At 45.8% G+C, this 26,985-nt stretch overlaps 1 protein-coding gene across 6 annotated transcripts in view; it reads left to right on the plus strand.

Annotated features, from left to right (window-relative positions):
• Positions 1-26,985, plus strand: part of LOC125011496 (zinc finger protein 521-like) — an 88,710-nt gene that overhangs the window by 43,338 nt on the left and 18,387 nt on the right. For 3 of the 6 annotated variants that reach the window (XM_047590748.1, XM_047590749.1, XM_047590754.1), the window contains 2 exons: positions 112-196; positions 512-544. In XM_047590748.1, coding sequence (XP_047446704.1) covers positions 112-196; positions 512-544 — 118 coding nt within the window. The remainder of the gene's footprint in view (positions 1-111; positions 197-511; positions 545-26,985) is intronic. The other 3 variants (XM_047590750.1, XM_047590752.1, XM_047590753.1) reach the window with 3 other exon arrangements.

A 26,985-nucleotide genomic window follows, 5' to 3' on the forward strand; every position in this document is an offset into this window, starting at 1 on the left:
TTGTACTGAATTAGGTAAAATGATGAATGAAAATGAGCTGAGATTCACCTAATTTATGAATCATTATTTTTTATTCAGACGTGACTGTAATCCCTTTCCTCTTGTTTACAGAAGAAGACATACCAGTGCATCAAATGTCAGATGGTGTTTTACAGTGAATGGGACATCCAAGTTCATGTGGCCAACCATATGCTGGGTAGGACATCATTCTTTCTGTTTTATATGTTATGTTTTCTTTTTCACTGCTGCATCAAAGTCATTAAAGATGCATGTGTAATATTCCATACAATTTATAGATATAAATATGTTTTTCCACATTTCCCAGAGTATTTGTTGCATAACTGTAGTCAACATGGCTTATAGGTTTGCGATTTCACTGAATCACCCAATTTCATATTTGAAATTAGTTTCAGACAAAGTCTTTTCATACTTTTTTTTTTAATAAGATGCATCACATACAAAGGATTGATGTGATTATATGTAATGAAATATTTGACCCTGTCTCACTCAGGCTCACAAGTATCTGGATCACAACACCAAATAGGTGGAATTATTTTATTATTTTGACCATCAACTGCATCCCCAGTGTTGTGTATTCATAAATCTTCTCCATGCATGTGAATGGCATAATATAGTACGTGTGCATGTTTGTGAAGCAGAATCTCTCCACTTCAAACCACTCTGTAATGAAGGTAGTTTGAAGTAGTGGAAACTACTCACTGATAATTGAATTATTTAAGGATCAAACAAACGTTTAAAATTACAAATATAATCAACAATTTAAAAAAAAAAATCTCCACACTGCTACCATTTTTTGTCTGTTTGTTTACTGTGGCTTTTTACATAAGTACTCTGTTCAGATGACTGAGATCTGAATACAATATTTGGAAGTATATTTTCATTTTCTCTGCATTTAATGACGTCAAATCAACTGAAAAAATGGATATCTGCCTTTATGACAGTGCGTATGACAAAATTCATCCAAATTTTGCTTTTCATTTCACAAGATTACCAAAGTAAGAGTGCAGGTGTAAGACTAACCTCCACATTTTCAAAATGTCTTCACTTTCGGTTGTCATTTGTATGCAGGCAGAATAATTTATAGAGAACAGACAATTGGAAAACAGGTTTTCTTGCCTGCAGTAAGTAGGCGTCTGAATTCCAGTCTCACGTTCCTTTATTCATTCATTTATTCAGCTCGTTTGGCGGCTCTTTCATTACACTGCATTATCTGTTGTCTTCAGTGGGAGAGAGACTCATTGATCTGGAACCAAACCGCCTCTCTGTTTGGGACACGCTTCTAGGCGCAGGTGAATTTAAACACGGTGGGCAATTCTATCAGGACCGGTAGGCAATTCTATCAGGGACCCACTGTTTGTGCATAAACAATCAGAAGCATGTGATTTGTGATTTTGATGCTGCGGTGTATTTGCAAAAGAGAGAGACGAGCTGAGAGTGTGTAGGTGTGTATTTTGTATTCATCTTTGCGATCTGCTCACCCACTAGTCTACTGGGGGTGCCTAATACAGTACCATGCCAGCATTAGTCCTTTCTCTCGCAAAGGCAGGCACGGAGCACACTGGGAGGGTAGAAAACAAACCCCCCTACTGGTTATTTTATGTCTTTCAGACGCACCAACACACTGTTACCCCATAATAGTGGAATTCAGACAGCTTAAGATAACAGGAGGATAGGTGATTGGGTTATTGTCTGATGTCTTACTTCTCTGATATGCCATTGCTTTGTATTCAAAATGATCACGGGTTTCATCTGACTTCTCAAAAGGGTTTCTGTTAGATGCATTTGTTTTGTGATCTCTAAAATATGGAAAAAACTAAAGTATTGGGAAGTTGTCGAACAAACAAAGAGGAAAGTGAGCAGAGCAGAGTAAAGAAAACGCGTCTAACTGACGATGCACAAAGAGGAACCTATGCATCACGGTAGCTTTGCGACAAATGCGGTTTCTTGTGGTTTTCGTATAATTTAGGACGAATTGCTCACTTTTAATGTAGGATGTGGTTAAATCCAGGCTGTAATCACCCGAAATCCAATTTGGGCCAAAAAACACAGACAAAAAATGTTAATTTGGAAAAGCTCTAAATACCTTCTCTCCAGAAAAAAGGGACACTTTCTCCTTTTAATGGCCATCTGCACAGGAGAGGGGAAACAGGGGGCTGGGGTCATCTCCGCTCAGCTGTCAGCGTTATTAGCGTAGGTAATGGAGCAGACGCTGGATTCATAGGGGTGTTGTTTTCATCCATGCCCCGCTCCATGGTGTCAGTTCACACTGATAACTCTATATATAGTGATGTGCCGTGACATAACCATAGTGCTAAGTGTATGGAACAACAAAACCTGAGCCTGTCTCGGTCAGACGAGTCCATACTAGCTGCCTTTGTAATACAATAGTCTCCCCAAACCAAGTGCAATGAGCCTCCATCCTCACCTCCACCCATCAGGCCGAAGTGGTCATGTGCTGTTTCTTCTGTACCACTGCCAGCACATTTTGATGCATGGGTATCTCAGACGATGACAGTCCTGGTCAAGACATAAAGGGTATCTCGGGTGCTCAGCTACTCCACATTTAATAAGATAATGGAAGTTAACGAAAGGAAAAGGAGGTGGCCTTAGGTGCAGGAGGGTGTGTTACAGACCAGCCCCAGCCAAGCCCGTGAACGGCCCCACGTGTCTTAAGATGGAGGCTGCAGCCTGCTAGGGCCCAGATGGATCAGTACACATTTGCTGTACAGCTGGTCGCTCTGTTTGGGGACCTGGTGTGATACTCCTATGGAGAAAAAAATGATATCGCCACCATCCAAGGAGCAATTTAATAGCAGGCCAGAAGACAGCTGGCCACTCTTTAGTTTAGAGTTTTTTTGGCATGGCACACTTACAGAATTGAGGGTGTCCGATTTTTCTCCAGAGACACACAGATTTATACGGCTTTCAGCTGTTGCAGTCACTATCAATCCTTTCATTTTTTATTTGTCTTTGAGTTAGGAAAACAGATGAGTCCATCACCACTTTTTGATCTGTAGGAACCGCATTGGAAAACATGCTTAAAATTACAGTGCTTTCTCAAAGTGGCCTTTTTTTTTTCAGAGGCCCTTTGAAGGTCTTTCACTGACACAAAAGCCTGTTTGGTTTTATCAGCATGCCATCATGCCACCCCATTGCTTCACTTTGACCCCAGTGTAAACTATGACATTTGGAGCCTCATGGGGGGCACGTTTGGCCCATTTATCGCTCTGTTTCAAATGTCCCTGTGTGGACTTTCAGAGCCCCGACATGTTTTGAAGCATGGACTCCGTCTTAAAGGGTTCTGAAGGTGAAAAGGGGCTTTGCTTTTTGAAATATCTGCTTTCAGTCGCGCTCTCGTCTCACTATCCTGTCTATTCCAAAGCTGCCACTGCCAAGGTGGCAGTGCTCAGAAGGACGACTGTAAACAAACAAACCAAACCACATCCCAGAAAAGTGTTTTTGGGGTCACCTCTACAGATTTTTTGGGCTGGTGACAGCACTGAGCTTGAAGCCAAGTCAGGGAGGAGCCTTCTCTCGCAGAGAGAAGCCGGTGGCCTGGTCGGCCCAGGCAAAGGGGGGCACTGGAGGGGTGGAAAGGTTCGGGGGCGGAGAGGGAAAGGCACATTTGCTGTACAGCTGGCCGCTCTGTGTGAAGCAGGCACTGTGGGCCGTTACAGAGCTGGAGAGGAGAGCGAGTGAGAGGCCTTTAGCTCTCCTCTAGTTCCTCCTCCTCCTCCTCCTCCTCCTCCTCCTCCTCCTCCTCCTCCTCCTCCTTTCTGTTCTCTATTTCTCATTTCCCCTCTCCCTGTCCACTATCTTCCCATTTTCCTCTGTCTCAATAACACGATCCCACATTTTCACATTAACTGAGCTCCATCCTGGCAAAACATACTGTGTTGGCTGTTAGCGGGGGGAACCGACAGGAGGCACACTGTAACAGTATTTGAAGCTGAAAGCCTGGTTTTGTTTCTTGCTAAGGGCCGCAAATTATCCTTGACACATATCCTCTTGTCTTTGGCCCCAGGAGCAACTTGGCCGGTGTATGTTGATTATATGGTCTCCATCACTGTCTCTGCCCTGGTGGCAATACATTCATTACCCCATTAACTGCTTTTTTTTTCTCCCGGTACACAAACAGAATGGGGTGTTTTCATTCTTTGTTTCCTTTCCTATAATCCCCTTTGATTAGGTATGTCTTCTTGATGTTCCCTCCGGTTTCTAGGATTCACTCATAGAGCACATACACATGTAATCTGTTAACAGACATGACCAAACACTCCTCATTTGATTCCTAGGGGGGCTGGATCAGCGTCAGAACTCAATAAACAACACAGCACAAGAACGGGATCAATCTTATGAAATAAATAAGAGAACAGGTTTGGACCAGCCACTGGAAACAAAGGAAACCATGCGTGCCATATACCGAGTGTGATATCTGCCTGCTTTTATTAATTGGTGATTAATAACGCCTCTCTCTTCGTTAGCATAGTCACCTCCCGTGCAGTGAAGTGTGTTGCTGCTAATATGCAATTATGCGCACCTTACTACTCGTTACATTGTACCTCTCCCCGACTAATGTGGGGTCCATGAGGAGAATAGAAATCAGAGTGAGCTGTAAAAAAAAAAAAAAAAAAAAAAAAAAAAGGAAGCTATCAATAAGATTCTCACATCCACTGTGTTACTTACCTCTCTGGATGGGAAACAAAAAGAAAAGAAAAAAAAAAGAAGTCTCTTACAAATTCCTCAATTCCTGTAACCAGGAGACTGCATTAAAAGTTTTACAGCATTGCAGAGACTGTTCTGCTCTTCCTGGTGTTTTTGTTGTAAAGCAGAGGTAATTGACATCACCATGGGGATGCTCTGTTGCTAGGCCAGACAAGCTCAGTCTGATGTGGTCCTTATCTATTGATTTTCCTGACATTTCCCCACACCTCACAGACTAGGCCAACATGTGAGAAAATATCTGATGCTCTCAGTTCATACAGCCTGTTTGTACAAACTCCGAGCGAGCACTTGCTGCCCCTCGCTGCATTGCAATTGGTAGGTTGATGTCACCATGGTGACTCTGGGCAAATCCCTTCCGGTGATTGGTTGAACTGTGCTCATCCAAGTTATAACCGTTATACAACGTGAAATGCACTCTTAGTGATATTACTTCGATTTTAACGGCTCGTGCACATTTGGGTTCAATTTAAAGATAATGTTTAATGAGCGATTCACCGCTGTGCTTTTAGAATCCTCCCATGCAAGTCTAGTTGGGGACCTGAATAAAGGTGTAGGCTCTTCCTGTCCTTTTGCTATGTTTTATTGATATACTGGAGAGATGTCTCCTTTAGAGTGTTAATGCCAACCCTTGTTCTGAAGTGAAGCCCATAAATACTGGATGATCAGAATTAACCTCTGCATTACTCCACCTCCCCTTGGTCTCTGAGGTGTCACCAAGGCCGGGGGTGCATGCGCACCCCTGGTCTGATGGGGTTGCTTAGCAGTCTGACTGGAGGGGGGCTTATGGGAGAAGTGCAAACAGACAGTCCTGCCTTAGTAAAGGTCAGAGCTGCAACCTACACCTCTCAAATCCCAGTCTGCCCTGGTGGGACCGGGGTTCCAAGCGTGCCTAGAGATGCTTGTGGTAAGGGAAACTGACATTGAGAGCGAAGAGTTGCGCTACCGCTGCACTGCATTGCTTTTAGAGGTTGTCAGCACCAATCCTGGTGTGACAGATCTGATCTAACTTTGTGTAGCGGCTCTTGCCTGGTGTGCTTTTGGAATGACGTGCACGCTGCGACACCGGCAGCTATCATGTGCCGCCGGACAGGAGAGCGTTTCAGGGTTGGCCTCAGACCTGTTGTTAAGTACACTTCATAGGTGTAAAGAGGTTTGTTTCAGAATGCAAACTGTCTCCAAAAGAGTGGCGCGAAAAGTTTTAGCTCTCTTTATAGAGCACAATGGTGGTTTTCCAAAGTACCATGTAACGAATGACTATCCTCATCAAAGTTTGGCTGCGTGAATGGCAGACAGGGGAGGAGAGGGGAGGGGAATAGGGTTCTGAAAGGCCCCCCAGCGTCAAAGCCTTAATAATCATGTGAGCAGCGCTGGACTTCATTACCCTCCTGTTCGACAGGCCGAGTGCCAGCCTGGATTGCTGGCTGGCTGTGGCAAGGTCAACGGCGGAGGAAAAACCAGTTACTGTGTTACTCTGGAGCGGAATGGAGAGGGGCGGCCATCTGTCAGCTCAGGCCTGCCATACCCGCAGAGCAAATGGACACGGGCGGCCAGAGGAGAGGCCACAGACACCCATAGAGCTAAACCCAGTGAGCATAACACTGAGGCATGGACGCGGATCCAGCCAAAGAGATGGGCCTTGGTGCCACTAAAACACATATATATACACACGCACACACATAGAGAAGATAAGGCAATCTCCAAGAAATTTGGCAGCAGGTTGAGTCTGTGTTTATGCATGTTTGTTTTTAGTGTCAGCACACCATTGGGCCCCTACTGTTATAAGTCCAGATGGCAAACTATTTGATAAAAAGTTGACAAAAGTTTTGCTTCGCTTGCCAACAGTAAATGTGTCTAATCATTGTGTTGCTTTATGTAGACAAATTACTTGCGATATAAAAATAAAGGAAATGTAGGCTCGACTATTTATTTTTTTCCTAAAGACAACGTAAAGAACGACTTCTGCTTCATCGTAAGATGTCACGCTCTTCCGTATCAAATGTTCGTCGGCCTCGGCCCTCTCTGTGGGGACCTTTACGATGCCCTCTGGCCAAAGTGGAAGAACCCTGTGGAATGTTCCAAAGCTCTCTAATAGGTTTCAGGTGCTGTGGGCCACCGGCCAGCCCCCCACCATCACCCCACTCTGTGTCTTGTGCGATAGGACTCCCTGTTCAACAGTCAAAGCACCTCTATTTCTCCTCTAAAAGAGAGAGGCTACAAAATGGATCGCCGTGTACCGTGAAACTCTTTGCTTGTCTTTAAAAAAAAATGCATGCTCCGCGCCGTCCTGTCCTCCGACGGACACGTTTCAGTGCCCGTCAAATAAAAGTAAAACTAAATCTGGTTGTAGTTCAGGCAGAAATTTGCAATTTGCATCTCCACCATCCCGCAACTCAGCACAGCTGAAGTTCCTTGTTGTTTTCCCCCGTGCACCGAGAGCACCGACCCCCCGGCTCGAGCATCAACATACTCCGGAAAAACAGGGGAGATGGTCCTGGGCGATTCCCCTCGCATTAATGGAAATCACACAGGAACTCCCTGGATGAAAGCTTTACTAGTTATTAAGGTTTAATGTTGATATCGGTGCTTATATGTTTACTGGAGTGCACGGCGTTGCTGATGTGGAATTGTCAGAGAGGTGCAGATTTGGTGAGGAATTAGTGTACACTCAGGATTTAATTAAGGGGGATCTATTTCCATCTTGTTAGAAAGAGATAATGCGAGTACTGCATGCATCATAGGTTTACCATATTAAATGCCGCTTCCTGTAAAAATACAGTATAGATTATACTGTAGGACAGAAACAACTAGCTATTTATGCCTGCAATAACTGAAGCTAAAAGGCAGCTCAAAGCTCTCTCCGTGCACCGTTTAAAATAGATACTTCCAAAATACTATTTTGCGAGGCGCAACACTGACTGAAAAAAAAAAGAGGCAGTAATTACAGGTAGAATGGTCACACTTCCACTCTTTTCACATGTCTTGTTCCATTTCTAGCATGACGGTGGAGTGTGAACACCGCGGCGACATGCCCTCTTTGTCTCTCCATTTGTCCCGCCGCTGCCTAGAGACGTAAACCTTAAGCCACTCACTCTCTGATTAATCTTTTAACATTTATAATTACTAATTAAGTTAGTAAGAGACTTTTAATGTAGTCCTCCTTCAATGGGGAGCAGAGAGGACAACAGATCATTAGCTTCAATAATGAACGCGGATGAGACAGATAATGGCCTATGATAGGTGAATACTGACAGTTATATTAAATGAGGCGAGTATATGGGAAATGCCGTACGCGCGGAGCACTTTGCGGATTCAAAGGCGCAGGGAGACGAGGCGGTGAAGTGAACTCCAAAAGAAGCCGTGAGGCATGAGGAAATTTATCTCTGAGATGGCTTGTAGTAATTAAAGCATACACGCCGACCGGTGATGTATCAAATCTATATTAGCGCACAGCTTCGTAGCGTGCAGACTGTATCTGCGTCGGTATTTGTGTCAAAGCTAGTTTCGGGGACAGATTTTATTTATTAATTCTCCCGGTTTTCATTGAGTTTTTGGCCTCCCTAATGCCGCCGGTGCATCTCATTATCACGTTATTGCATTAGCGGCTGCATTATCCTGGTGGCTGTAAGTTGCTGCCCATTAAAAGAGTCATTTCATGTCGGCTTTTTTTTTTTTTTTTTTTTGTCTTAACGACGATGCTACTCTGGCACATTTCGTGAGTCTTCCCACTTTGGGGAAGGTGCTTATGCCATAATGATTATTATCATTAAGAAGATATTAATGTGCTTAGTGTTTGCGACCCAGCTGCTCATCATGGCCTGAGCTACCTGCCGGGGAGGGAAGAGAGCCGCTGCCAAGACGGACAGTGCGTGCAGGCCACCGCCCACCTGTCCAGAGGTTTCAGGGTCAGTGGAGGTCACACCTACCTTCTTTCCTGCCCTCTGCTGCACAGGGAGGGCTCAGAACATAAAATTGGAGGAGATGAATTGTGTTATGTGGGATGATGGCGAAAAAGCGCTACTCTGCGAGCCGATTTCTAAAACTCCGCCACGATTGTGGGCATCTCCCCCTTACACAATAGCAGAACACATTAATTATAGTTATGTTACTCTGCTGTGTGTGGGGGAATGTATGTTTTCCCCGCAGAGATTCGTACCGCGTAATTATTCATTGGATTTTATCTTGCCATTATTTCAGGTCATTCCGACGGCGCAGCGCTAATGCTGATCATAAATTAAAGCCCCACAAATAAGTTGTTTCGGTTCCTTAATTGTGTTAATGAGACAAAAACGGACTTCGAGAAACGCCGTGCTCTTGCAGAGGCACGGTGGCTGCGCTTTTGAAGCCTCCTGCACTCACGGAGAGACGTTGTTGCGGGGCTGAAGGCAGCCTGGCTCAACCTCCGCCAGTCTCTGAGTTTCAAATTGCTGCTTCATTAGGGCTTGGAAAAGGAACCCATGGTTACATTTAATCAAACGAATCGGTATGGCAGACCAACATAATCAATCACAATCCTTATCCAATATGCTACATTCTGTAACTACCAAGCTGGCTTGGAGAAAAGTCAATTATGGCCCCTCTCTCTGCTCCTCTGCCGGGGTTGCTGTGGTATTATACTGTTTCTGCAGTTATTTTCATTATGCAAATATAGACTCACACATGAAACCTTTTCCTATTCGTGCAGCTATTTCCTATTTTTTTTTTTTTCCTTTTTATACTGCGAGCTCTTGTATGATACATGGGCTGGGGGTTTGTTGGTGAGTGTGATGTGCCATATCTGGAATAATCAAATTAAGTATTAATGATTTTTGCTCTCAAACTAACACTTGTGTTACACAGTGGGCCGCAGCCAGTGATGTTGTTCATATTTCATATGTTTTGCGTCCGTGCGGATCCGTTCTCGCTGTCTGTCTCTGTGTGAAATCGTCCACGGTTTGTTTTCTACACAATATCTACCTTTTCACATCCCTGACTGCGTTCGCGTGGACGCAAGGCGCGCGCAGGTTCACGCGCAAGCGCCGCGCTCAGACACTGTGGAGGCACTCATCACTTAATCTATCAATCCTTTTTTCCTCATCTTGTGTGTTCTCCCCACCTTTTTTTTTTTTTTTTTTCTTTTCTCCGCCTCGCACACAATCAACGCACTCCACGCAGCACACACGAGCGAGGAAACGCATACGGGCACGCACACACAAGGTAGCTTGGTTGGTGGGGGCCATGGCTGCAGCTCTTGTGCGCAGTCCCAGAGTGGCTCCCGGGGCTCGGCTGCCAGTTGTTTGCCAGCGTCTCCGGGTGGAATTCATTCAAATTAAAGCGGTGGAATGAGGCCCGAGTCCCAGAATGCCTCGTCCCTCTCCTTCATCAGCATTCCGCCGATGAGAGTAATTAAAGCAGAAATTAATTCTGCTGTAAGCAGAGGAGCCACAGAATAACTGATATTAGAGGCTGGATGATGAATGCTTGGCATCAAGGGAGGTCTCTGGGGAGGAAGGAGAAATTCACAGATCTCCTTTTCTTTCTTTCTTTCTTTCTTTCTTTCTTTCTTTCTTCTTCACAATCACCTCCTCCTCTCTTTTCCTTCCCTCCCCGACTACCTAGTCCTTTGGTCAACGTTGTCTTCCTCTCGTCAACCTATTTCCTTTATCCTCCGTGGCAACATTTGTCCTTACGTGCCGTCCTGAAGATTGCCACAAAGAACTGCAGCGACTGGCTTTAAGCATGACTGAAGACAGTGCCACTAAGCCTCCCCTGCTCCGTAACAGTATTTCACATTCTGTCAGCGCTGGTGTTCGCATTTTCAGTCAACAGGCATATTAGAGTGTACTGATGCTGCAAATGCTAGCGCTTTGTTGTTTGTCAACAGAAGCCAAAATGGAGCGTGCTTCCAGATGAATTCTTTAATACCAGGGGCATAGTATCACAGTGTAACAACAACAACAACAACAAAAAATCGATGTAATTGTTAATAAGACTGTGAGCGGCAACAGAAATATTATTATGAAATTAGTCTGCGTATTTAGAGTGGCTCGGCGCTAAGCGTTTTGTATTATTTTCTGCTGCTATTTTTTATTTTTTTTCTAAGGCATACTCTGAACTTTGAAGCTCTCCAGATGATGTGATATTCTACCCAGGATGATTCAGAAATCCCCCCCCCCCACCACCACCACCAACCACCACCTCACCCGTGTCCCCTGATGCTTTATTTTTGGAATAGCACATCTTTAGCAAGCGCAAGTCACAAGACTGAAAGACAAACAACTGAACTCCTGAAACACTGAGGCTAGATGAGTGTGTCAGTGTTTTCTTCTCTTAGAATCAAATGGAATTGAACAAAGGTTAGCTCTTTGGGGCTTTATGGTAATGTGATATACGATGCTGCCATGGAATTTGCCAATGCATGTCTTAGCTCTGTCTGACTCTAAGGAAGGAGTGAATGGTAATTACGCTGACCTCTGCCCCTCCCCTCTCTTATTCTGCCCTCTGGGTAAAAAGCCCGAGGAGGTAATAAACAATAGATAGATTTGTCTTGTTTGTATTGCGGCTGCTGCACTCTTAATGACACGCGGAATTGGTCTGCATTTTGAAAATCATGCATGCCAAGTTCTGCAGGTACTTATATTGCATTTTTAATTGGTTTTGGGCAGGAATATCTCAATCACATGTAAATGAATGTACGCTCAACCTGAGAGTTACTGGCTGTTATTAAGAATTTAGAAGGCTGGCATGGAGTTGAAACGCTGAATGAATGATTAGAAAGCATAAAAAGACCCAAATGCAGAAGAGATGCAAACTGGCTACGAACCTGTTGATGAGGCCAGGTTGGTTTGTGCCTCTACGGGACGTAGACGGCGGAAGCTACGCACGTAGCCTATACCGGTGCGAGCCATTTGAACTTGTGTGCTTATCAGTCAGGCTCATTGTGTAAAAACACCACCCAAACACTAGTCGGCGCTGTGTCCTTTTCCCCCAATCGGGTTCATTATTGTTTCTTACGTCCTGCTTGATAGGCAACTGAAACCATTGCCGAAATTTTGCCGAAGATGAGTCGTACAAATGTTTGTATCTCTGGACCTCCTCAGTTAACCGTTCCTCAATGCTTTCCATCTTTAATGGTCAAAAACAATCAGTTCAAAAATTGAGAAGCAGCTGGAAACACTAAAGCAGAAGTCCAAGCACAGCTCTTGTGGTCTGTGTCACCGCGTAGTTGCATTTCTGGGGAGGTGCCTTACTCCCTTATACCTGTACTATAGATACTCCTGCAAAGATCCACCATACATTTAGCAAGGAATGTTCACACAACAAAATGATGCTTTAATTATGACATAGATACTTTATTTGGAAGGTGTTATATTCGGAAATACTTTAAAATAAGCAGCCACATGTATATTACACTAATACAGTGAAGAAAATTGGCAGAGTTTCATGATACTCTTGCAAACCTACAGTATGAAAGCACAGTATTACTCCACTGCCAGTCTTGCTTTTCCGTTTCCAGTCAGATTTTTTCATTCCTCTGTTGGAAAGATGATATGAAGCGTGAAGCAGAAATAGTAATGATACAGTAAAGGCATTTCCTCTAAATTATTTAGAAGTGGCGTCTTTTTATAGACACGAGGTTTACCTATGGACTTCGCTAAAAGCTTCGTACTTAGTTGCAGTTTTCTCCGCAGTCTCTCTATCATTCAAATTGCTCTTATGAACGGTGAGGGCACAATCCTAATGTCTGCCATCCTGGAAATGGCGGCAGCATTGTTTGTTTGTCTGCTGCGTTCCGTACACCAATAAAAATACACTCAAAATGAAACCTTGGTGTAACGATGACCTTAAACGCAATGACACTCTTTCCCATAACATTGTCCTGTCCAATAGTCCAGAACTCCCCTAAGAGGCCTTACAGCAAGTCTAGGAGGAACCAAATGAGAGAGAAATCGATTACTTTCCTCTCTCCACTGTCTCTGCCCTGGCTGAATTACTGAAACAAGATGCTGCACTTAGAGGAGTCTTTGGAGAGGGAGAGGGAGAGGGAGAGAAAGAGAGGTGAGGGAGAGAGAAACACTTTTAGGGACATGGGTGCCATTTAGACTCGGACCATCTTCTCACAGAAAGCCACTAAAAGCAGTGAATGATCCTCTTCCTGTCCCTGGCTGGGAGATGGTTAGCCTCCTGTGGTTAAGTGAATACGGAACGTACACTCAGGTTTGAGGTCAAAGTGAGATCCTTAAAAAGAATATTCATTTCTGAAATCGAAGCTTGACAATCATACGCATATCGAGTCATCCTTAACCTGACCTGACCATATGTTGTGTCCAGAAGCGTGGGGCTAGGACGCACGGACCCAACCGGATGTTGTTTTCAGACTCCACAATGTCAGATGGGTGTTGTTTAACATCCACACCAGGTTTTATTGTCTGAACTATGAAGATGAAATTGAAGCCCGCTCGTTTGGTAGACAGAACGCGGTGCTTAAGGGACCCAATCCCTGTAAGTGCCATTAAGTGGAAATTGCCGTTCACATATTCCAGTGGTTTGATTAATTACTCTCTCTCATGTGCTTTCATAAAGGCCCAATGAAATATGGGGAGCAAATTGCATTGTGTTCCTGTATCCTGTTATGTAAAAGCAGTTTAATTATTGACACATGTTTTGCCACCTGGCAGGGGAAGGGATGGTTGGACATGAATAGAAATCGTACAATAGATATTATGGAAGGGTAGAGCTAGCATTTGAGATGCCATGTGTTTCCGTATCTGTGACTCAATTTATGTCCCCGTCTTCACCTCGCCTCAGGTTCTCCTGCTGAATCCGAGGCAGAGTGCGCTCGCAGTCAGCTGGATATGTCATGGTTGTAAGGGAAGCGTTTTGTGCAAGTGACTGCACTTTGAAACCTGTTTAACTTTGTGAGGCGGGGCCCGCTATTTGAAAGGTCTCGTCTAATAAATATGTAGTTAAAGCGATATTTTGTGAAGGCTGCACAGTCTCTCCGGGGGATTAAAAGATCACTGCTGGCTTTGTGTGATATCTTAAGATAGCTCTTTGTGATCAGAGTAAAGGCTTAGACGCTGCTTAGTTACTGACACGTAGCTGCTTTGAACTCAAGGAAGCGGTGGAAGGAGACAACAAGCAAATTTGCAGTTTTAACGTAAACGTCTTTGTCTTTGTTCCTGGAGGGAGATTTCTGAAGTGCGGCGCCCTCTGCTGCGACGGAGACTGAATAACGTCGGGGTGCCGGGACAGTGCTTGCCTTCTGGTGTAGCCAGTTAGTGCTTAGGCGCCACTCTATTCTGTATTCTACACTGTATGTGGAGGTATTAGCTCATAAAACCCTCCTACTGTCATATGAACCCACTGCTGTCCCTGAGCTCTATATGAACAGCATGGCTCTGATACTTAGTCCCAAGCTGTTCCTGTTTGCCCAAAACGATCAGGCCCGGCCTTGTGCTCTCTACCTGATCTAGTTGACTGGGCTGTGTAAGTTAGGTAGGCAGTCCCTGTCTCTATCCCCCTCCTCCCTTCCAATATGCACTTGGACCCGGGCTCAGGCTGCACCTTTTGTGTTCCACAGGGATAGGGGGGCCAGATGGAGGAATTTGATTAACCAGCAGTGGAGGACCAAATGTTCAATTGGATACAGAACCAGTTGGAAGACGGGAGGGAGCGAGGGATGAGGCGGGGTAGAGGGAGAAATCTAAAATGGCTGGTCATGTGCGCCGGCCAACACTTTCCAAAGGGGAGCCCAAACAGACACTGAGGTGTAGTAATGCAGAAGCCCTTTTCCAAGTACCAGCTGGGCCTTTTAGGAGCCTCTATCCCCACAGCAGACACTCGGCAGCCTCCGAGCAGCTTGACTTTACCATATGTGGAACTTTTTTATGCTCCACCTGGTTTCCCCAGGGGACCTGTGCCGCTGGGACGCCGGAGGCAGGTGAATTGCTCTTAATGCAAGGCACTGAATCACTGGGCCAACAACATGAGGGAAGTGCCTAGGGAGAGGAAATGGATCTGCAGAAAGACTGGCGCGGACTGGCGCGACCTTGGAGCTAGTGCCCGCTGAGGAACAGAAAACCATGTGATGTGTCATTGTGCCTCCACACACACTTCCACTTTAGCGGTATTGCATTTCTTACGTAACATTATGTATTATTTTATTTTAAAAAAGCCTTTTAAAAATTGACGCCTTTCCATTCGTAAACTGGCTGTTTCAGCTTTGACTTAGGGCTTCAGTGCCACTACCTTAGTTCCTTAGTCTCACTCTAATTTATACATTTATTTTTTGTTTCTGTTTCACATATTACTCGATTAATTACTTTAGATTTAGCCAAGTCTGCTCTTTGCATTCTTCTTGTTTGCATATTCCTAGCATTGCTTGGTAACGCCCGTTGTTGTCCGGACCATCAGGACAGGTAGCGCAGGTCAGATAAGTGAGATTTTGGCCAAGACAGTGGGGGTGTGGTCACTCTCCTGCCTGCACCTGTCTTACTGAGTCTGTGGCACACATCCAGAGGTCAGGGGTCACCACAGGGGGCTGTCAAGGTCAAAGGTTTATCACTCTCCGAGGGGTCCTGGAGCCATCACTCAGACCCTACAGCACACACGATCTGCCCGGTTGAGTTTTTTTTTTCTTCCCCCACTTTTTCTAATCCTTCCAAATGGCTCAGGCAGAACTCCTGACAGCAGCAAGTGAAACAAACTGTGGGGTGCGGAGCTCTAAGCCATCAGCTGGAGATTTCACTTTGAAAAGATTCCCTTTTACTCGCTGCCCTTTCCACCAATCACAGGGCTCGCCAGAGTCCAGGCACCCAGAGCAGCTGCCCTCTGACCCTGCCAGCGGTTGTTGGTTTGTTTTGTTTGGGCATTTTTTTTTTAGAGCGGACGGGGCTGCTTTTTGACAGGTCAGGCAGCGGGACTTGGATGAGGTCTTTAGCACAGGCATCCAGAGAGGGAGGATTTCGCAGCTCGAGAAAAGAGGCACAAGCCGTACCCCGAGCTGGTTCTGCGTTTCCGGCGCTGTGCTTGTACTGCTGGAGAAGTTGTCATATTCATTGGGACATGTGGAAAATGGCCCATTTTTTGGCGGGGAGGGGGAAGCCATTCATGTAAAGTCAATTCCATCAAGCAGTGAGAAATTCCTCGATACCCCTGTTTATGCAGCTGTGCCCGGCGATCAAATTACACCACCCCTCTTGTAACACCCACACCTCCCTCTGCCCCCTATTCCTGACCCCCCTCCCCGCCCTCCTCCTCCTCCTCCTTCTCCTGCGCCTCTTCTGAATGTGCCAGCAACCTCAGATGGGGCTCCCGCTCGCTGAGGAACATGGGAGAGGTGCAGACACATAAAGGGGTACGTAACCCAAAGTTCTACCTACCCGCGGAGGTAATTGGGGTAAGGCCGCGGAGCTTCCACGGGTCAGTGGCGGGACCTGTCATGTGAGGGGGCACGTAGGGGCAGGCGCAGGAGGCACGTCCCCAGAGAAGAAGTACTAACCGTCATGCTGTAGCACCAACTCTGACAGACCGCAGGGATTGGACCCGCCGCATCGAGCCTGTCAGCTGTTCCAGCAGCGCAGAGCGATCGCGGAGCCCACTGGGACTGTATTACTGAAGGCTTTTCTTCTCTGTCTCTGTTTTATTTTTTTGGGTGGGGAGGGCAGGGTTGCAAGTCTGCGTGCAAGAGGGGGTGTTGAGGGGTATAATTTAGAGCACAGAGGGAGCTTCGTCTCTCCATCTTATGATTTGGAGGTGAAGACAAGCGCCCTCGGGGGCCCCCTGTCAGAGGTTTTGGGCGCGCTCAATGCAGACTTCAATAAAAACACACAAAAAGAATTCCCCCACAAGGGCGCCTGGCTGAATTGCTGACGCCAATGTAAAAGATTCAGTTTTCTGTGAATCATTTAGTACACGACCCTGAGCTCTCTGCACAATGTGACAATAACAGGAAACCCCCCTCTGTCCTCCCCATCGCAGAAAAACGAGAATCGCAGCAAACCCCGAGAACGCCGAATTATGTTTTTTCACACATCCAATTTCACACATCGATCACCCTCTGCCACTCCTCCATTTTCCTCCTTTCCCCTCCCACCTCTCACTCCTCTTCTCTTCCCCTTCTCTCACTGTATTCCTGTCATGACAAATGTCAAACACAGTCAGTTAGGAGGGAGTTTTTTTCTTTTCGGTAACCAAGAGCTTGCCAAGTCGACTGTGCGCTGGGACAAGACTGCTGCAGAAGCATCACATTGGAGCATCAGCATCAGATATTTCTGTGAAAGTAACAGAAATGTTTGAAGGTGTTGTCACAAGCTCACAGGTTCCTGCTGTTTGTGTGCACCGGAGGGAAATGGCGCCTTCTCAGCCCTTTTGTCTCCTCCCTCCCTATTGTTGTTTTTAAACTTATTTCTCTGTTTAGTTGTTATCACTTTTATTGTGGTTAAGAATCTCAGTGTGGCTGTTTTTTTTGTGGATTTTGACAGAGGGGGTCGGTGTTATAGTCAGAGTTAAAATTAGAGGAGTTGCTTTTCTGTGTGACTTGGAGACATGTCATCTTCTAGAAGCAGTGGGGAGTCTGTCAGTCACAGCCATGGTGTGTTTTAATCATCTCTGTCCCACTTGGTGCAGCGCTGACGGTTAGAGTGAGGGTTCCCTCCCCTGGACAATACCAGTATGCTAGAAACTCATACACTCTGATGTCAGACGTAGCAACCAGTTAAGAAATATGAGACGTTTCTTCCTCAGCTTAATCCAGCAAATTCAACGGGGGAATCAGGCAACGTCTGGTGAATCTGAAGACTTATCACGAGCGCGTTTGAAGGGTTTTATGATCTTTCGAAAGATGTGACAGCTGGAAGGAGATTGGCAACAAAATAGCAGGAGTTTGTCACTATAATAAGAGAACGAAGCTGATAGAATAATCAAAACCCACGACATCTGAGAAGCTTAATGAGCGGGGGCTCCCCCCAAGCGTGCTGTAATAATAGTGTTTTGTAATTCTATAGCCATTTTAATAATACTCCGAGGAATTTTAAATAGACATTTCTTTGTAAAGCAAAGTAGGTTACACTGCAAATTATATTTTCCATAATGATGGGAAGTGCATCTTCGCCGCGCGCCGCTCTTAGAGGATGCATATCCCGAAAGCCAAGAAGCTCTTGCAGAACCAGGCCGTAGATTCCCCTAACCGGGTGCCGAATTGGCCGCCACTCTTCGCTCACCCTCCTTTAACCCCGGGCTCCGTCTGAGCATGCTCCCTGCAGCCCTCTCCAGAGATACGGCCTCTCATTTCTGAGAGCATCCTCTGACAGTCTTAATGGACAAGTAGTCTCTCTACAAGACCAGGAGAGCTCTCACCGAAAAGACCGCTCTTGGCATGTTTGGAATAAGCACTGCTTTCTCCTCTCCTCCTCATCTCGAACCCATCTGAGGTTGCGTTCACGGGACGAAATTAAACGGAGCCGCTGGACGGCAGAAGGGCCCGGAAGGAAAGGAAGGAGGGGAGAAGAGGTTACGCAACGCGGTGCTAATGTGATTAGGACTTAGGAAATGTGTAATTACAGACAAAAAAAAATAGATATTAAAAGATAAATTACAAATAAAGTTGGGAAATATGCTTCCTAAATATCTTGTCTAATTGCTGTTGGCGTTTGGAGATTTACATTTCAGACATTTAATGTCCACCAGAGTCAGGTATGCCTGTAAATTGAGCTTTAAACAGAAGTACTTAGAAAAATATTCCTGCAAGCCCCCAAGCAATTAGTCCAGCTGCCTGCCTTTGTCCACCTACCCATTGTGTTCTTTGTAAAAACCATTCTCTTACACCTCCACTTACTCCATCCTTTGAGACGCCACTGGAAATCCAGGGCTCTGAGTTGAACCCACAGTTGGTTTAAGTGTAATGAAATGTATGTCATGTCTCTGGCTCTCTCCCTCCGGCTTCCCCTCACCCCTGGCCCCCTGAAAGCACTGCCTTTGACAGGAAGGCCTCTGTGGCTTCTGCTGCAGTGATCTTTAGCCCCTTTTGGTCCCACTGACTATTTAGGACGTCCCTGCGATTTGAGAGCGGACTGGACCATTCACGCGTGCTTCACAGCGTCCACTGTGGGGAAAAAAAAAAAAAAGGCCGATAGATGGAGTGGAAGGCTCGGACAGCTAAACCGGCCCTCTGGGAAATCCTGCCCCGATTCCTGCTGCAATTTAAAATAATAATAACCGTTATAATAATAATAATAATAGTAATACTGTTAGTATTTATTAACGTTTTACAGTATGCTTGTTGCAAAACACCAAGTTGGCAGTGCTCGTCATACGCACTGGGGGCCTAGCAATGTGCGCATTTACTCGGTGGTTCATCTGTTACGTGTCCTCTGTCCTACATCTGTACACATAATAGAAACCATGGCAACAGAAGTCAGGTGCTGTATCTGCAAAAGGACCCAAGCTGAGCCATTTGAGATGATGCACATTTAAATTTGAACGCGTATTGACTCAGTTCCGAGTATCTGTTTATCCATCATATATTCAATCTTTATGGAGATGAGGGCGAGCACATCATGCATGGAACACTTGCATCCGTATATGCGTTTGTTTACGGGGGACGTGGTTTACCTGGGTCTCTTGTGAGCGTGCAACTGCGCCCGGGCGCACAAGCGTGTGTGTGTGTTCGCTCCCCTGCGCACATCTGCGCACGGACGTGTGTCTGTGCATGGATATTGCAGCTTGGAGAGAGTGTGCATGTCCACTATATTAGACAGAGCGTGCGAGGGGGCGCCTCAGCATGTGTGTGCTGCTGTCTGTTCGGAGCTCTCGGCGCCAGCAGGGTGCGCCATTCCAATTTACCCATCAGCCGCGGAGGTGGGGGGTAAAAACGCGGGGCATCGCTGTCGGAGATTTCACATTCGAGGGACGAGATTACCAGTCAGGGGACCCCTGCGTGGAGGTGATGAGGGAGGGCGACTGCGGGGCACAGTGTGGTGGAGTTGGGACTGTGGGGGGACATGGGAGTGGTGAAAGGATGGTGGTGGGGGTGGGGGGGCAGCAACTCAACGCCACACTGGAATCCGTGGGCTCTCTGTTTTCTGGGGAGCGTAGCTGCCAAGCTGCACATCTGTTTGACACCAGGCGCTGTGGTATGGCAGTCAGGGGCTGTCTGTCCTCATTCACATCTCTCTGCGCTCTAGTTTGTTGTAAAGATGTGGACAAACTTTTTCTCTTTCTTTGCAAAACTTGCACCAAAAAAAGAAAAAAAGAAAAAAAAAAACACTCAAAAACACATGTCCGACTTTCAAAGTAGTAAATTATTTGTCCCTGTTTGCTCAGATCATTCACCGGACTTACTGTATATGCACAAAACAAAGACATGTATATCCTAAAAGTCTATAACATAATCTTGGCGTTATAACATTAGCTTGAGTAGTTACCTCAGGCCCGCAGACCCAGCCTGCTGCCGGCCGTGCTCACTCAGCCTGTGCTTGAGCGGCAGCCAAGTCAGCTACGACTGCTCCAGGGACCCAGAAGTCTGTTGGGGAGACGGGACATTCCAAACAGCATAACTCATTCTTTGCACCATCTCTTCTGCCATTAGTTAATTATATGCAGGTGTTTTCCTTTCTCCTCTGTTTTCTTTTTTTTTTTTTTAAATTTGTTTTTTTTGTCATAGATCTAATAAAAATGTAGCCATAAGTACATAAAGCCAGAAAGACGGCGGAGAGGAAGGGGGAGACGGTGTGGAGGAAGTGGCTGAATGTGCTGTGTGAAGCAAATTATTGCCCCCATGTAGATTCATCAGTTCTCCCTGCTGGATTAAGGAAGGGCCTTTCTAATGAAGTTCGCCCCGTCAAAATGAAGGGACTAATTCTGATTTAGCTGAGGTAATGAACTTCCCCTCTCCTAGTGAGAGCAGCACCGTGGGGTGAGGAAAGAGGGGTGGTTGTGAAGGGGGATGGGGGCAAAGGAGAGTGGCAGCAGGAGAGGTGGGGGGGGTGGAGAGGAGGAGGAGGCAGGTCGAAAGACAGTGGAGAGACACAAGTCGAGCACGGATAGAGCTGCAAGGAAGAGAGGGGAGGCAAGGTGGAGAATGGGAAAAAAATTATGCAAAACGGCTGTCTCGTATTTGCTGAGATGTATTAAATTTCCAGTGCGGGTGCCTGTGTTATATAAAATTATGTTAATGTCTTGTGGCCCGCTGCGAATGGCGGCTTGCTGGTCCTGAGCATGCGTGGCTGGCCGCTACACGGAGCGCACTCAGTGGGACTCAGCTTTTCTATTAAGGAAAACCTCTAGACACCTGATGATGAATTCTCTCTCACCAAATGTTCCCCCTTTTTTTTGTGTCGAAAATATGAGCGCTTTTCTAAATGACTTTGGAGAGCCTGGCGTGGCGCTTGGCGGCCTGCATCGAGCTGGGGAGAAAGGAGTATGAAGGAGGGGGGGTCCCTCTGCAGCAGGCTAAGGGAGTCAATTAAGGCAAGCACTGATAATTATAAGCCGGCAGAACGCCGGGGCTGGCTAATTGTACAGTGTTCCATGCCGCGAGCCCAGCCAAGGGGCCTCTCCTCAACGCTCTCCTTCCCTGCTCCTTTGTGTGGACCACAAACCCCACCGAGCCACATACCTCTGCCTGACAATGCCACAGTGAGGCTAGCAAAAAAAGAAAAAAAAAAAAAAAAAAGCCGGGCATGTGCCCATAATTAACTTTTTACATTCAGGCCACTCACTCTTTTGAGACCTGAAACAGAGTCTGTTGTATAGCCACACCTCACTTCTGTTCTCCTCCTCACTCGCCACAGAGTTTTTACCTCGCACCGCTTCTTTGCTTGCTTGTGATTTTTCCTCACTTTAGGCGCCAACTTTCATTGAGCTCAACAATCTTAGAAAGTCAGGGCATAGTCACTTGACCTTTATTTCCCTCTAACAAGAAAAAAAAAAGCCCAGCAGTTTAGAATAGGCATGTATAGAGTAAATTAGAGCGTTTCTGCAAAGAAATGTGTTTGTGTGGCTGCAGGGGGTCCGGCACTCCACGCAATCCATCTCGACAGCCTGCACTGTTTGTCCCCACCGGACCCTCATACCTGCCTGCAGCTGCGGCGCCTACATATCATTCGTTAACAAGTATTCGCCTCTTGCCTTTGTTGTTGTGGATTTCTGCCTTCTCCTTTTTCTTTTTTTTTTCCTTTTTCCCATCTCCTCAGTCTCTGTGACCTATGCACCGCTCACTTGACCGAGTTTTAGCCGTCGTGGGTTTCTGTGCGCAAGAGTAGCAGGTGATGTGGACACACAAAATGACGGCGAATCCTGTTAAAACCGCCAGCATCGTTTTTTTGTGTTTTTTTACGAGTTAGCTTCTCTTTGACAGGTTGGAGGTCGATACCACTCGGATATTTAAGGATACTTGCCTCAAAAATAATACATTTGTAGAATGTAGAATTTAAAAGTAGAATTTCCTTCTAACGTCCTCTTTTATTTAACGTAGCCAAGACACAAAGGAGAAACATAAGAGCGACACATTGACTCATCATAATCGGAACCCATCTCTTACATATCACACTGCCATTTGAAATGATTGAGCTATTATTCATTCATTCTTACCAACTACTTTTGTCGTCCGTCGTCTTTATTTTGTGCTCACTTTATTTCGCACGGCAGCAAAACAGCAAAATCAGAGCGTTGCCAAGCACATGCAAAGGGGCTCTTGGCAAATAACTCAACTAGAAATGTCTGCTCGGAGTGCTCATAGAGAACGAAGAAGTGGCCTTATGTTTTTGTCCCTCATGTTTTGTTGAAATCCAAAAGGTGTTCTAGTCGGCTAAACCTTTTGTAATGTCCATTCAAGCGTCACGCATGTTTATCTCGACACAAAAACCTGTCAGGTCGGTGTTTCTACCGCTGGCCCAGTAGCCAGGGGAGCTGTGAAGCGGTTAATGTAGGCGCAGAGTGGCTGATCCTAGCAGGAGCCTAGCCCTGCTCTGATTAGCACCTCCAACGAGCTGCCATGCATCAGAGCTGACATTCTCTCGGAGTCATGTTCCCCCAGAATCCTTTGCTCTTGCTGTGCGAGGGCGTCACCGCTACTGACATGTCACAGCCAACAATCTCACCTCACCCCACACACCCCTCCCTCCCTCCCTTTCTCTCTCCCTCTGGAGGCTGGAAAACAGCATCAGACGTGCTCCGAAAGTTGGGACCCTGACATGAGGGCTTCGCTGCCGCGCTTACACTTTTTCGTCTCTGAGACGCGGAGTGTGTGTTTTACATGCTCACTTGCCTGCAGGAGTTGAGTTTTTCTTTGAGTTCATTAGCTAGCACTCAGCCACGTATCCATCACGGTTTGTGTAATATATTAACTCTACATTTTTTTCTTTTTTTTTTCTTACCATGCTAGGATTAAATCTTGTACTTCAATTTCAACATTCTGCACTTGATTCACTCTCTTCTTCTCCAACTGTGGAGGCAGGAAATAGATATTAGTAATGTTCCCCCCAGGCACCGGTTCTCCAATCAGCTTTGGTCCAGGGGGAGTCCATCCCTTTGCGCTCCCACCTACCACCTTCCAACCCCCATCCGCTGCATTCTCCCAGGCCTTAATGGGCCCTCGTAGTACTTCTGAAATGAGTTTGTTCCTTATGAGCAGAGCTTCCACCTCAAGAGAGCACACCACACGGAGGTGGAGTCAATTTGTATTCACCCATAATTCCCTGGGCCTTAATCACTCTGATTTTCCCCCCATTATCTGTTAATGGATAGTTCCCGCGGAGAGAAGAGAGAAGTAAACCCACCTACTGTTTACAGGCCTGAAGCTGTCTGCTCTGCTACCATCCACAGCCCCGTACTGAGGTGCACATATGCGGCAGTGAGTCCACTGAAAACCGACTCTTCTTTCTTTAGTAACGTACAACTCCAACATTGGACGGAGCAGCGCAAGGCAGGTGTACAAGTAGAAAGCAAAACCTCCAAAGCAGGTATTTCTGCTTTAATGGCAGTGCCTTCTAAAGATCTATGGTTTCGAAACGTCGCATTGACCCGTGAGTTTGAGCTTTGATTGCCGTGGTTATTGTGTCTGTGGCCTCTCCAGAATAGCCCATTCCTGACTACTAAATATTCTCAATTTGTTCTCCCAGCTGTTTACTTATTACTCCCGGCAAAGAAGTGCCTTGATTGATGTCCTTAATATCGCCTGCTTTGGCGACACAAGCAACATGGGTCCCTGTAAGAGTGAGCGCGAGAGAGCCCTTCACTATGCCCCAGAGATGAGTGTAAATCTAAGTATCAGATTTTTCTTGTGCAAAGCGAAACGCTAAAGTTACCCTAACTTCCCCTACAGTTCAAACGGCTCCTTGGCAGGACTGTTTAAATAGAGAAAGGGGCAGCGGTGGTGGTGGTGGTGGAAAAGAATAAGCTGAGGGAGGGTTTTTAATTAAGCAATGCTCTGCGTTACACTTAATTGCACACTATTATCAGAAAGTTAGACTACTTCAGTTTCGGTCTTTTCCCACTCTCTGTCAGTTGGCGGCTAGACACTTACACTCAAAATAAAAACCCGTTCCCTCAAACTTACAGAGCTCAATATGCTGCAGCTGTGTCGTCGTTACATAAAGAGTTCACTAAACTATGCAAGCCAGACCTGCAAGCCCCAGCGTCCCAAACAACCTTCAACAGCACATGAACTTCAGCCTGGATTTAAAAAAAAAAAAAAAAAAAAAAAAAGAAAGTATCCAGCATGAAGAAATAAAGACCATTCTTTTTGAGAGTAGTTTTTCCTCTCTCCTTCTCCCTCTCCTGTCCTCCACATGGGAGAGATATTAGGCGTTTGTGTTTTAAGGAGCTGTGAAATACATAAACCATGAGCCACAGGAACGCGAGGCCCTGTGGATATGCAGATGGGCTTACTTTGCTGGTGTCAGGGATGCTTAGAGGGAGCAGACACGGGAGCAGTTCTCATCTAAAGGATTTTCTTAGGAGTGCAGAGGGACAGGGTGGTGGCAGTGGAGAACACTCGGGAGACTCGGAAACAGAGAGTGGGAGGAGGGAGAGAGAGGGAGAGGGAGATGAGGATAGAAAGAGAGAGGGAGAGAGCTGACAGTCCCCTGTGGCCCTGTAACTATATCCAGAGCCTGCTCAGTGCATACAGAGGGGTGGGGGCTCACGCAGGGCCGTGCTGATTGGGCAGCCCAGGAGAAGGACTGGGGGAGCAACAGGAAGTGACCTCAGCCCAGTGAGGCAGCTATAGGGGCGAACAAGCTGACTTCCTCCCTTGGCTCTCACTAAGAAACAGGCTGCCAGCCTGATTCAACCCCTGTTACACTGCTGAATAAAAGCCCAGCCCTAAACAGGCTGCATTACAGGGGCTAACAGAGCGCAACTCACTCGAGATAGACTTGCAGTCAGACCTCTTTTTCTCTCTTGTATCTTTCTCTCAGTTTGAATGTTGAAACGCTGGCATTGTTGGGGTCGTAAGCGCAGATTAAATATATTCCAAGTGTTTCTTAACCCTTAGATTCATTTTTTTTTTTTTTTTTTGCAATATCTTTGGAAATTTTTATCATTTCATCTTCCATGTATTCCTCAAATAAGTTGTCCATGACATGTGGCCATTTGGATTTGTATCTATTTGTTATGTTTTTTAAGTAATTGCATTTTTTTGTGTCAGTACACAGGGTCAAAAATTACCCTAAGCATTTTCTATGGAATAGCAAAGGTTAACCCTAGGAACCTTTGTCACAGTCAACTGTGACTGTCAGGTATAGATTTACTGTCGATCCACACATCTAATGCCAGCAGTCTCACCACCTGGAAGATTATTTTTACACAGCAACATACAACATGCCATACCTCATACTATATGCACTGTTATAAAATATGAACTTATTTTCCACATCCATGAATTTTGTGTGTGATAGTGTTGTTTTATCATCAAATTACTACTTTGTAGACTACTAAGGTAGTTTACCACTACCACCAGGGCAGCTGTGACTAGTGAAAAGTGTGATATTAAATTGATTATTATTATCATGTAAAATATTAAATCATTCTCGTGTTGGGATCATTATTGGATGTTGGACCTTTTTTACCTTTCTAAAAGCTGTTTTGTGGTAACACTTGAATACAAAGTGGTGAATGAAAATGTCAAACATGAAATAATTCTTTCGTCGACCATAATAAAAAACATGATCTTTAACCAGTTATTATAGAAATCATAGCATAAATTTCATAGAAACGCATTGATTCTCAATTTTTGACCACACTCGTTGCAGGTGTAGGTATTGGCAGGTCATGCACCTAAGGGTTAATGTCAACAAATCACATGAAAAGACAATAAATTCACTGGGGAGGGGAAAAAATTTATGGCAATATATCGCAGTACTTTTTCTTCCAATACAGCATGGATTTTGAATCTCTTAATATCGATTTTGAAAGAAACAGACAAAGTCATGTTTTGGGACGATCGTGAATAACGCAATAATGTATCATATCGTGACTCAGGTATTGTGATACGAGGCATCTGCACAGCTAACTCCCGACAGAAGTTTTAAGAGTCGAGAGCTGGTTCTGTTGACGGTAAAAAAAAAAAAAACTTAAAAAATCAGAATAGAACACAGATAAACAGAGTGAACAGCAGCCACAGTCTTTAAATTGAACGATTCCTGATTTTATTTCTCGTCGCCATTTTCCCCTGACGCACCTGCTCCCAGACACAAACACACACACACACATGCACGCACGCAAGGTCAGTCAGGCAGGTGCAGAGTTATCTGCATAATGAAGCAGGCCGGGTCTCCGAAGGGACAGGATTGTGCACTGGGGTCAAATGAGGGCTGCGCATATGGTAGAGGAGCGGATCTGTGGATGCTGCAGCAAGCTTGACCTCAGTGTACACCCTTACACAGATAAGCAAAATGAACGCTGATCAAAGAGGACAGCGATCCTCTGGCACGGCTGCGCGGACGCACCCCGTGCCACCTACCGCCCCTCTCCCCTCCCTCCCCCTCCCCCTTCCCCTCCTCCTCCTCCTCCTCTTTCGCTGATGCCTGCTGCTACACTCAGATGCACATGTAGGTTACAGAGCATCTCATCTGTCAAATGCATGATTGCAGAACACAACATCGACTATTTCCCTTTCGAGCCGCTTTGATCGGCTCTTACCTTTGAGGAGACGGTCACGCAGGAGCGCGGTGCGTGGTTTTGTTTCTGTGCCGCAGTGATATTCGTGCCATATGTCTATGTTATTGGGGAAAGATTAAGAAGGGGGAAAAAAAACTGGCA

This window comes from Mugil cephalus, chromosome 7, assembly GCF_022458985.1.
Source record: "Mugil cephalus isolate CIBA_MC_2020 chromosome 7, CIBA_Mcephalus_1.1, whole genome shotgun sequence".
In the NCBI taxonomy this organism is placed as follows: domain Eukaryota; kingdom Metazoa; phylum Chordata; class Actinopteri; order Mugiliformes; family Mugilidae; genus Mugil; species Mugil cephalus.